At 35.6% G+C, this 13,161-nt stretch overlaps 1 protein-coding gene across 3 annotated transcripts in view; it reads left to right on the forward strand.

Moving 5' to 3' along the window:
* The first annotated feature begins 5,417 nt into the window (after nucleotides 1–5,417).
* Nucleotides 5,418–13,161, forward strand: part of ugcg (UDP-glucose ceramide glucosyltransferase) — a 60,475-nt gene continuing 52,731 nt past the window's right edge. For 2 of the 3 annotated variants that reach the window (XR_015500397.1, XM_087269501.1), the window contains exon 1: nucleotides 5,418–5,658. Coding sequence is in view for 1 of the 3 variants with exons in the window: in NM_001024207.2 (NP_001019378.1) it covers nucleotides 5,561–5,658 (98 nt within the window). In the remaining 2 variants the exon portion in view is untranslated. 3 annotated transcript variants of the gene reach the window in all.

Below are 13,161 nucleotides of genomic sequence, written 5' to 3' on the forward strand. Positions count from 1 at the left end.
GCTGTTTGGACAGAACTTTGTGTAGGTATATTGTGTCCACAGTTATACTGGAGTGATATAAACCCAACAAGTCTCTTTTTTATTTTTTACTTTCCTGATGTTAAAATAGGATCCAAATCGCTCCCATTTTGAGGTTAACCGCAATGTGAGTGTGGTTTTCCCGCCCACTGAATTGATTGACATCCATGTATTAACATGTCTCCATAGTAACGGGTATAATCATATTAAAATGGGAGTTTTTCAGGAGACAGAACAAAACGGGAGATGGGTCTGAAATAAAGGAGACTCCCAGGAGTGTTGGCAGGATCACCACAGTCGCGTGTCAGTACAAATATAACAAAAGATAGTTTGTAGACATTAAATTAATTTTATTTTGTAGATTAATATAACAGATATCCATACAGCAGTGGTTATTAATGTGTATCCTGTCACATTTGCCATGTAAAAACAGTGCAAAGTAAACGCGCGCGATGTGTGTGTGCGTGGACTTAGTAACATTGTGCGTGATTCATCGTCACAAAAAAGCTTGAATTGAACCTTTTCTAAGCCCCGCCTTCCTTAATTACTCTTGCTACGCCTGTCAAGCTTTTGTGCCTGGCCCGTCTATTACAATATGTATGCGCCGGTGTCAGACATTGCCAGGTGTCATTTTTATTATTAATTATAATTTATCATTTTTAGCAAACAGGTAAGATATCAGAGAAAGCCAGACAAAAAAAAGAACTGCAGTATGCATTACAATTTTCATAACATAATAGCAACCTATTAGAAAATAATTTAATAATAATTTAAGCTAGGTTAGCCCAGTCACCTTGTATGCTGATCATTTAACAGCTTAGTTCATGCACAGCAGGAGAGGTGACATTTAAAAATAATCTAATAATAACTAATTAAACCATGATGTCTCTAGTTTTAACCAAAAAGCCTGAGAGACTATTGTTGTGCAAAGAAATGTAGGTTTACTAACCGACGAGGAAACACGTATGGATAGTGCTTCTACATAATTCATTCATAGAAAAAACAGTCAGAAAAGGGAAATTGTGGAATTTTTGCCAGATTTTTGCATCATTGCTCATAACAATGTACAGTAAGTCACCTATAACTGTCAGCACACTGTTAAAATTGGACCTTAAATTTGTCCTTAAACATATTACTTCATATTTCCATGTTGACCTCATAAGATTAAATAAATGTGCAGTACAATCAAAAAGATGTTGGTAACCAAATTGTTTTTGGGGCGGCAATAACATTCTGTTATTTCTTAATATCCAAAAAGTGCCAATACTAGCATAAAAGTTCATTTGTATTATTTCTATGTTAAATGAAATAACAAAAGTTAAAATTCCTATAACTAACGTGTAGCCCTTTTTACAGTAGTTTGCTGTAATCATCTACCTGCCTTAAATTCACAATAAAATTATGAATACTACATATTACTGTGAGTTTTCACAATTAAATACTGTGAAGCGATACTAATGTCATTTACTGTGAAAAATTACAGTAAATTGTTGTGAAAATCTGGACATTTTTAGTGCATGCTTGTGTGCTCTTTATCCAGTTTCCATTGTAATTTGTAGTTAAGTGGACAAAAATAAATAAATTGAAATGTAAATCAAAGTATAAATAGCAGAAGTAAACAAACAGATTTTCCCTACCATCAAATATTAATCAGACACCAAATATAAAAACAGTCACTAACCCGCTATAACGTCGTCACCAATGACTAAATCTCCAAAAACAGATGAAAACATTGGTGAATTGTTGCTCTGACATGGACATGAGGGATATAAATTACTGAAAAACAGCTGTGGGTGAAGTATATTGATTGCAAGTGCTCAGTTTGTTATTACATTTGGGTTTTGTTTTGTTGACAAGTAATTTCAAATATTCATAGCTTAAAACGAATGTAAATATGATTGCTATTAGTATGACTACTATGGCGAAGGCTTAAACGGAGCAGTGCTCGTAATATCTAGCGAAAAATAAAGAAAAAGACAACTGGGAAATGACAACTGGGAAATGACTGGGACAGACCTTCTGAGTGTAGTTATGGTTGCTAAGCCACGATTGGTGGGTGACGCTTTTTGGGTGTAGCTTTGCGAAGGATCAATTAACTCCACAACAAATACATCAAATACTCATTGGTAAAGTTCTTACTGTAGTATTTCTCACAAACGTTACATGAGATTTGCTTCCTTCATGTCTGTCACTGTGCTGTTAATCTGACAAAGTCGAGGTAGAGTTGAGCCACACTTTTAGCCGCTTTTCCACTATCGTGCTGAATCGTTCTTTAAACAGAACTGTTCCATTCCGCGCCAAACCGGGCCAGACAGCACGGATACGGTTTCATTTTCCACTGTCGTGCTGCGACAAAGCTCTTTAAAACATTACACAAAACGCATCAGTAGTTGCCTTGGTAACGCATTGTAAACGGCTCCCTTTGTTCAATTGAAGTTAAATAAGATCCGAAACTAGGTTTTTTTTTTCATAAAAGCGAAAGCAACCATGTGACTAAACACTGTTATGCCGCTCTATCAAACAGGGGTGCTAAATATATAATATATTTTATATTCCTAAAAAGTAATATTTAAAAATAACTATATGAATATGAAAGCAGATAGCACATTTTTTAGTAAAACAAGTGAAATGAACCAAGTCAAAATGTTCATAACAAAAAAAAATACAACAATAATCATAATTTATAGATGCAAACTGACACTGAAGCATTTTTTGTACTCTTAAACACTCTTTCCCACAAGACAACCATGTAGCACGATTAGCATATAACATCATATTTGTAGTGAGGTGTTGAAAAGATACAAACAGTGTCTGTTTTTCAGCTGTGCGCCTGCTGTGGGGTGTGGGCCTCTCTTGACAGTCAGAGGCCCTGCTGACCCCATCCATAATCCATCCTCACACATAAATGCTGATATAAGCTCCACAAAGTCCACACGAAAGAGATCACTTAGATTTCTAAGAGCCGATCTGAACAATAATTGACACAAAGTACAAGTTGCTCCTCTAACTCCTTTTAGCTGACGGAGTGTCATGTGTTAATATTAAAAGACATTAAATAACCAGCAGAAACTTTAATCTCCTCTAAATTGAATGAAAGTGCCTTAGTGCTATTTAAATTTAATCATTTTTATTTTCAAAAAGGAAAAAAATAGTAATGACTAAATTAAATTAAATTAATAATTAAATTAAGGAATTAATTCATGTTATTACTTAAATTTGAATAGGGAGCTGGGCTTTCGTTTTGTGCATCGTTCCTCTGGGGGCTCCGGTTTTCCTCAGTCCAAAGACATGCACTATAGGTGAATTGAATAAGTTAAACTGGCCATAGTGTTTGAGAATGTGTGTGAGAGAGTATGTATGGGTGTTTCCCAGTAATGGATTGTGGCTGGAAGGGCATCTGCTGTGTAAAACATATGCTGGATATATTAGCAATTTATTCTGCTGTGGCGACCTCTGATAAATAAAAGGACATATAAATAAAAAGGAAAATGAATGATTAAGTCAATATTGAAAGATATAAACTCACTTTTGAGAAATAAAGTCAGAATTCAGAGAATAAAATTCGCAATTCTGAGTTATAAAGTCAGAATTCTAAAAAAATTAAGTCGCAATTACATGATAAAAAGGGAAAATTCTAGGGTATAAAGTTAGAATTTTAACTTATCTCGCAATTCTGAGATTTAGTTGCAATTGCTTAATATAAATTCACAATTGCGATTAAAAAGTGAGAATTTTGAGATTTAAAAAATCACATTTGTGAGTTATTTAGTAGTTTCCTGTTGTAGAGACAGACCTTAAAGACGTATGCATGGATGAATTGCGTTAAACTATAGAATACAGAAGTAATAAATAAATCCGATATTTAGGCTTTTAGAGGAATCACCCAGCATAAAGCCTGCACTTAACAGCCACTTTAATAGGTACACCTGTCCAACTGCTCATTAGCGCAAATTTCTAATCAGCCAATCACATGGCAGCAACTCAATTAGTTTAGTGACACCTAAGAAAGGTGATTTAGGGACTTTGAAAATGGCATGGTTGTCTCTGCCAGATGGGCTGGTCTGAGTTCAGAAACTGCTGATTTACTGGGATTTTCACGCACAGCCATCTCTAGGGTTTACAGAGAATGGTCCGAAAAAGAGAAAATATCCAGTGAGCAGCAGTTCTGTGGGTACAAATGCCTTATTGATGCCAGAAGTCAGAGGAAAATGGCCAGACTGGTTCCAGCTGATAGAAAGGCAACAGTAACTCAAACAATCACTCGTTACAACAGAAGTATGCAGAAGAGCATCTCTGAACACACAACATCCTTGAGGCTGATGGACTAGCAAAAGACCACAGCGGGTGCCACTCCTGTCAGCTAAGAACAGGAAACCGAGGCTTCAATTCACACAGGCTCACCAAAATTGGACAGTAGAAGATTGGAAAAACGTTGCCTGGTCTGATGAGTCTCTATTACTGCTACGACATTTGAATGGCAGGGCCAAAATTTGGCATGAACAACATGAAAGCATAGATTTATCTTACCCTGTATAAATTGTTTCAGGTTGGTGGTGGTGGTGGTATAATAGTGTGGGGGGTATTTTCTTGGCACACTTTGATCCTATTAGTACAAATTGAGCACCGTGTCAACGCCAAAGCCTACATGAATAATGTTGCTGACCATGCTCATCCCTTTATGACCACAGTGTACCCACCATGTCATAAAGCGAGAATCATCTCAGACTGGTTTCTTGAACATGACAATGAGTTCACTGTACTCAAATGGCCTCCGCAGTCACCAGAACTTAATCCAATAGAGCACCTTTGGGATGTGGTGGAATGGGAGGTTCGCAGCACAGATGTGCAGCTGACAAATCTGCAGCTACTGTGTGATCCTATCTTGTCAATATGAACCAAAATCTCAGAAAATTGTTACCAGCACGTTGTTGAATCTATGCCATGAGAATTAAGGTAGCTCTGAAGGCAAAATGGGGTCCAACCCGGTACTATGAAGGTGTACCTAATAAAGTGGCCGTTGAGTGTAGCGCCAGGCAGCATACAATTAATTTCCATTCCTCTCAATGATTTCATTTACTTCACAGCCTGCAACTGTCAGAAATCAAATCAAAACAAAACAAAAGGCTTCAACAGATATATAAGAAATTGCCTCTGGAATTTAAACAGAACCACTCTTTTTGCCCAATCTATCTAGCTTTAAGATAATTATATAAATATATTCACAGTTTAACACGACTAAAAAAATCTGGAGACATAAATAAAACATTCCTGAAATGTTACAATTGTTTTAACTCCACCCTCACAGCGATCCCATGTTGCAAAGCCCTCCCAGTGGAGTGTGTCATCAGACTCCACCCACTTATGCTATGCGCTGATTCCCCGCAGAGCCGCCCTCTCTCAGTCATCTGAATGTGTGTGTGTGTGTGTGTACTAGAGAGAGAGAGAGAAAGAGAGAGAGAGATTAGCTCTTCTTCCTCCAGCATTAGGGCCGAACAGTGAGGTGTCAGCGAGCGCATCCGGACACAGGACAGCAGAAGCAGCTATGGCCCTGCTCGATCTCGCCCTGCAAGGCTTCGCCATCTTCGGCTTCCTCTTATTCCTCGTCCTCTGGCTCATGCACCTCGTGTCCATCATCTACGTGTAAGTGAATGAGGTTTTTCATTGATTTCTGATGCGATGCACTGATCGCGTGCTGGAAATGCAGCGCCGCAGATCTCGAGCTCGTTCATTGTGGGTTTGTCGCGTCGCGTCGTTTTGCTTGCAGTGCAGATTGGGGTGAGCATTTGAGTCTGGCTAACAGGAACACAGGTTTCCTCTTCACGCCCTTTAAAACATATGTACATGTACCAAACTGTTCACGTCGCAAGATGACGGAGGAAGAGCTGTATTAATATTTATTTCAATCATACACACGTTAGCCTTTGGCTAGTCGCATATTAATATCGTTTCTGATCGCTAGCGATGATGGTTAGCTTAGCTGCTGCGCACTGTCTTGTTATTTAATTCTTTAGTTTAAGAAGTCTAATGGGTTTAAAGTCACTCGGGGGGTCATTCCTCAAAGGGTCTGTCATTAAATTTAGCCCAGTGGGAGTCAAAGCTGCTCCTGCTAGCTTCAATGGACAACCGGCTTTTGTAGTTTAAATGGTATATAGTTGTAAATAAAGGAGTTTTGTTTGGGTAAATCGTGGTTTGAAAGTTTGTTGTTAAATAAATTAAATAGTTTACTGTGTATGCTTGTTTATTGTTCGTAATGTTTGTATGTAGCCTAGTATCAACTAGATCTGCCCATCCCATCTGGTTAGCACACATATTTGAACATAAACTAGTCATCAGGTTAATTATTAATGCCATTTTTTGCAGATCATGTATATGTTTTGAAAACATAAATATTTTTTATCTCTGCTTACAAAGGCTTTGTTTATTTGAAGTCTTATCAGAAATGCAATAAAACATAATTATTCTGAAATATTGTTTCTATAAAAAGGTTAAAAATAAATCTATATGAATTAAAACATGAAATTGAATTTTATTCATGTTTTTAAAAACTGAATTCTCTGCAGTCACTAGTTAGTTTCAGTGTTGCATGATCCATAAGTCATGTAAAACAGCTGTGGTATTTTTGCAGATGCTGTGACGTATTACCAAATTTAAAATGCATTTAGTTTATTTAAAAAAAAGAATTATTATTCAATAAACCGACCAGTAGTTCTTGATTATGCTGTTATAGAAGATTTCATTTCGAGTTACATTTAATTTAGTTTTGTTATTTTGTACTATTTATTAATCAAAATTAATTTCAAATATGAAAAAGAAGCAGGTTAAATTTGATCATAAGAAACTAAAAATTGACCATGAAATGTTATAGAGCATAATAAAACTTTAAAATATTTTCTAAAGGGGTGTCACAGTAGCGTGATCACCTCTCAGCAAAAAAGTCACTGGTTGGAGCCCCAGCTGGGTCAGTTGGCATTTTTGTGTGGAGTTTGCATGTTCTCCCCTTGTTCGCATGGGTTTCCTCCAGGTGCTCCAGGGTCCCCCACAGTCCAAAGACACGTGTTACAGGTAAATTGAATAAGCTAAATTAGCCTTAGTGTATGTGTGTGAATATTTTCTGAAGGATCATGTGAGAGAGACACCAAAGGACTGGAGTACTGATGCTGGATTATCAATGCATTTTAAATGATTTATTTTAATAATATTTAAATCATTTACAAATATAATAGTTTATTTAAATGTTAATAATATTTCACAAAATGTTTATTTCTCTTATATTTTGATCAGATTTTACCAAGCAGAAAAGACTTCCCTTTCCTTTTTTGTAAATCACGCATTCTTCAGAAGTGAATTCGGTCAAGCGTGTCTCATCTTCTGACTGGTGGTGTAATCATATGATACTATGGCCACATAATGAACCGAACTTTAGTTTCTAGGGAACTTAGGGTTGACACTTTTCTCCACCTGCAACAACAGTGTGTCATGTGATTCAGCTTGATCTCACTCATGCTCTGATTCTTCTACAGAAACTAGGCTTTTTGTGTTCATGTTCGCTATTCTAAGTCCCATCTTCATTGTCATGTCTGTCTTGCTGGATTGTTTTTGTACATTTGCAAACTCCCAAATGATGTGTGGATGTTCACCCGCTGATGCAAAAATTGTCCAGGATCTGGTGAAAGTCATCACGGGTCAGACGACTCATTCAAACGAGTCTCGAGACGTCAGCTCTCTTTTGAAAACACAACATCATGTGTTTTGAAATACTACTTGTGACATACTGTAATGTTTTTGGTCAGAACGGCTCTGTGGCAATTTGAGCTTTTGTTTTGGGAATCATTTTTACCTTTGGACATGCTCAGCAGTTTGAAGGTCTATTTTTAGATGGAAAACCGGTCAGTTCTAAGAAGATTTTAAGACGCTGTGCACTTAGAAAATGGTGCGTTTTTATTTGAGGCTTTGGAATGAACAGCAGCTCTTTCTGAATGAACTGGGTTTTTTAATTTATTGAAAGATGGCTAGATTTTAATTGGGTTCTATTTTTTTCTTCGTGTTCCTTATTATGGTCTGGTTTTATGTTCATCATGGGCTCAGTCATGATGTTACCCTCTTTTTTTTCACCAACATGAGGTCATTCATACTGATCTTTTCCGAGACTGAAACAAAAGGGCTAAATTTTATGACCAGCTTGAAATCGGGGGTCCACTGCTTTCTTCCTAACAGGTTTCCCAAATTATGGGATGCACAATAAAACATCTAGTATTTTGGCTCACCGACAGGTTTTGAGAAATCGCCGACAAATGCCTGAAATCACAGGCAAATCGCTGCTCGTGCACGTGAGTGACAATCACACAGTATGAACTTTCAAAGACGCGATCTGAGAGAGTCACCGATGCCTGAGATATTTGGCATGCTAAATATCTGGAGCTGTCGGCGATTCAAATCATGCCATGTGAATTGAGTTTTGACTGAAAATAACATCAGCGATCACCTACAGCCAATGAGAGAGCAGCATTCACTTGTGTGTGTGTGTGTATACCTGCTGCAGGCCAGCGGGAGGCTGGGGGAGAAGTTAAAAGCGCTCTTTTTCGGTTTATTTGGACCCACGAAATAGAGGAAAAACTAGTGGAGGTTTGACGGGACTCAGGAGCAACTGTGTCTGTTTGACGTTTCATACAGAAAGAAATTAGTTTATTATCAACGTTGATGAGAAATGGCTAATTCCCTTTAAACCGTGAGCAAACATGTACATGTTCTACCCCATTAAAGGATTCTTTCTCATTATGTAGTTAATAACAAAAGATATACTACGTGTTTTTGGCTGTGAGACGTAGTTTGGACGAAGTTGTCGGCGATTCTTCCTATAGTAAAGTCATGCAATGTGAATGTCCCTGTCGCCGATCCATCTTGCAGTGTAAACAAAGCAGCGACAAAGCGCTAGCCCAGATAGTCATGCAGTGTGAAAACATCTGTGACACGACTACTTTGAAAATCATGCAGTCTGAACTCGGCATTAGGTATGTGTAAGATTTTTTTTATTTACTTTTTTTTTGTTTTTGTTTTTTAGGACAACAGTATCTCCAGCAGAAAAGATATCCAAAGATGCCGTTTTAAATTGTAAAGAAATCAGTGTTTTTGAAACTAATAAAGAGTGCAGAAGCCAATGATTTATTTTCATTATTTAACCTGATATGTTTACTGCTTCAAAATACTTTAAATCTTTAAAAAAATAAAATATATCGTTTTCGAAGGGGGGGGATTGTTGTTTTTTTACTCAGACATTTAAAAAGAATATATTTTAGTGCAATAATCACAAAACCGTGATACCGTGATATTTTTATTCAAAGTTATCATACTGTCAGAATCTTACACCAGCCCCTGCCTACTTAGGAATAATCACAGTTTCATGGTTAACGCGATTATTATGCATTCATTAATTTAAAAACACTACTAGTTTAGAAAATCATAAGAGAAATCCTTATATTTTAAAGTGTTATTTATTGCTGCTGAGTAACCAATTATAACAGCACAAAAATAATATTAAAAACAGACAATAGTCCATTTCACTTTTGACTTAAAAATTTGTGAAAAGTTTTTGGCATTTAAACCTAAGTAATAATTTTACACTGAATATAAATGACAAAACAATCAATAAATAAACAAATAGTATTTGTCTAATGTAAATCTAACCTACATATTTGCTAAGTATTTCTCTTTTTAAGAGAACAAATTTAGTCAAAGGCTGCTGAACCTCTGTCTGGAAGTCACTTTTGGTCAACTATATTACAAAACTGTTTGGGATATTTTGTTTTGTATTTTCTTTTTCTCTTTGGCGTAAAAATGTCTGTATTCCAAACAAAGTATGAAGCTGATCAGTCAGTTCTTGTCACGTGACTGACTTGCAATGAGGCATTCTTTTAACTGCGCGAACTTGCTTGCACAAAAGACATGTTATGTGAATAGCCCTTAGTTCATAGCCTCAGCCATAGTTTATCCACTGTGCAAGGGTATTAGCCTCTGTGTAAAAGCTTGGAACTTTACACTAGCGCACAGTTGGCATAACTTTGTGTAGTTGCAGCAGTTTTATTCCATGCAGAAATGTAGTGTTGAGAAGCCTTTATGATTAATTTACTGACAAATTAAAGCACAGTTAATAGTGAAATAAGTTAATCATTGCATTCCTAGTTGTTTCGAAAAGAGGTTGGATAAAAAAAGACAATGTGACGTTGAATCACATTAGTGATTGCACCATATTTACGTTTTTCTACAGAGAAGTTAAGTTTTGATCTTCGGTTAATCTCAACACACATACGTGATGTGAATTTGCAGATCAGAGTTCACTTGAACTTTGTAATGTAGCCACATCTGTAACTTGTCGCACTAGCTTTTGTTTCTGTTTTAGCACATTTCCTACAATTTGGCTAATCTAATTCAATATAACTCAGACTAAAAAATGTGCAACAATGTGAATGTGTCTGAAAAGCTTAATATTATTATTATTTTTTCTCTGAGGTTCTATAGGTTCCCCTTTAGGCCTTTGAAGGCAATAGCATAAAACCACCTACTTGAGAGGGAAGGCCCCGCATTGTTAATTCTTGTATAAAGAACCTTAGTGTGTAATACACAAATGCTTTGCGCACACAATAACTTTAGTTTATTGCCAATATTGCATTTTCTATTACATAATATTGCATTTTTCAAATATTGAGCTGTTTTAAGTGCATATTTGTTTATTATCAGTGGTTCACTGCTAATGTATTGCAAAGTCATGTTTACTAGAATAAAATATAAATCTGTCAACTAGTATATATTGATAAGAATAAAGCTATTAGGTTTGGTGTACAATTGTCAATGACAATCAAGAAGAGATAAAAAAAAAAAAAAAGACTGACAGTGCTATTCTATATATGCCAGGCCAGTAGGTGGCAGTTAAAAAGCTCCACAAGTCTGTGCACATACGTTCCTGTAGTCAAGCATTGGTTTTGTTTTTTGGTGGTCAAGTATTTGCTGATAGACTCAGCTGAATTCTCATGATGATCACACAGCGTCAATTATTACTGTTTAAATGAATGGTCAAAACGTATACAAGTCTCGCTTTTTTGCTTAAACACCCACTATTAAAATATATATATTGTATCTTCTTTTTTAAAACTAAAAGCAGATAAATAAAGTTTAATAAAGTAAACATTCAAATTGGTATTTTTTTCCATAAATTATTGAAGCAAAATTGGCAAATGCCTGAATAATATATGCATGTTTTGTCTCTTGTTGCCAAAGCTGACACTGTTGATCTGGTTTGGTAAATTCACCAACGGCATTGTCCAGGAGCCGTTAGTGTGATGAAGAAATACAGGCGGAGTGATGTAATTGAGAGTGCCTTAAAGAACTCGGATGACACCTAGTTTCAGTCGTCAGGTGTGGGGATCGTGTGAACCTCGCCTGAGTTGAATCCTTCCTCATGTGATTCATTTCCTAGTTCCCTGTAGAGCTCTAGTGTTTCTCATGTGCTGTGTCATCTGACCCGCCGTGATAGAATCTATTTAGTAAAATCTTCTTTATGTAATTCTTTCCTCTTTGCATAAAGTAGAGAAGTTGCGCATTGTTCACACTGGATTGTCACTAAGAGAAAGTGGCTCCATTCTCTCTTTCCAGCAGTGTAGCAATTTGTATGATGAATGACGCACACTGAAGTCACTTTTTTAAATCATTAAGTCGCTCATGTTAGCATTGAACAGTCGATTCCTTAATTCCTGGATTACTATTAAAATGATTGGATTTTTTTTTTCCACGATTATTGTTTGGCGAAACTTGGTAAATCTACCTAAACCCCATTTGTTTGTTCATTGTATAGTTCATAAAAGCCTATTTGTTTCAGATTTAAATAATATTTTGTGCTTGTAATTTAATTTATTCTTGCCAAAATTACATTTTTTTTACAAACCTCACAACCAAAAATAAATATTGTACATTTGATGTACAGTTGAAGTCAGAATTATTAGCCCCCCTTTGATTTTTTTTCTTTTTTTTTTTTAAATATTTGACAAATTGTGTTTAACAGAGCAAGGAAATTTTCACAGTATGTCTTTAAGTTTTTTTTTTCCTGAATGTCTACAGAACAATCCGTCATTAAACAGTAACTTGCCTAATTGCCCTAACCTGCCTAGTTAACCTTATTAACCTAGTTAAGTCTTTAAATGTCACTTTAAGCTGTATAGAAGTGTCTCAAAAATATCTAGTCAAATATTATTTACTGTCATCATGGCAAAGATAAAATAAATCAGTTATTAGAAATGAGTTTTTAAAACTATTATGTTTAGAAATGTTTTTTAAAAAAATCTTCTCCCTGTTAAACACGAATTGGGGAAAAAAACAGGGGCTCTAAAATTCCGGAGGGCTAATATTTCTGACTTTAACTGTATATAAAAGCAGTGTTATTCCTCCAAATATTTATTTATTTTTTACTTTTTTTTAATCTCTGTAACACATATCAAACACACAGGGGTCTTGTATTAGGTTTAAATGTTTACAATTTATATATATATATTTTATTATATTTTTTTTATTTTTGGTTTCTAACATTTTTTTTTCTAGAATGCAGCTTAATGTATAAATTACACAATATGCATATCCAGGGAATTAAGATCATCCCTAAAGGTCTTTGCTTACTGAAGTCCGAAATCTTCGTATGTGTTTTTTTTTTTTTTTTTTTTTCATATTCACATGTGAAAAAATTGTCATGCAAACGCGTTAACTAATCAATTACGAAAAAACACAAAACATTTCAGAGTCGATTCAAGCATTGACAGTTTTTTCTCCTCTCTTGCAAAGCAGAAAAAAGAAAGAGAAATAGGCTTTATATGTTCATTCAATATTGCATAGAGAATAAGGAAAGTTCAGTCAAAGTTCAATGCAAAGTTTATCAGTGAGAATTAGTGGAATTTTGATGCATTGCTTGTGATACTTCACATATATATGTATTTTTACATATCCTGAACAGAGACTGGCTGTATCTATATGTTGAAGCAACAGAACGAAAGTGGACCATGCTTTTTATTATAATTTTTATGGGCAGTACATCAAATGTATGAACACTCACACACCACACACACCACAAAACAAAAGTAAGACAGCAGTGTTTCACTCACAGTTCTT

This window comes from Danio rerio, chromosome 10, assembly GCF_052040795.2.
Source record: "Danio rerio strain M-AB ecotype USA chromosome 10, GRCz13ab, whole genome shotgun sequence".
NCBI classification, from domain to species: domain Eukaryota; kingdom Metazoa; phylum Chordata; class Actinopteri; order Cypriniformes; family Danionidae; genus Danio; species Danio rerio.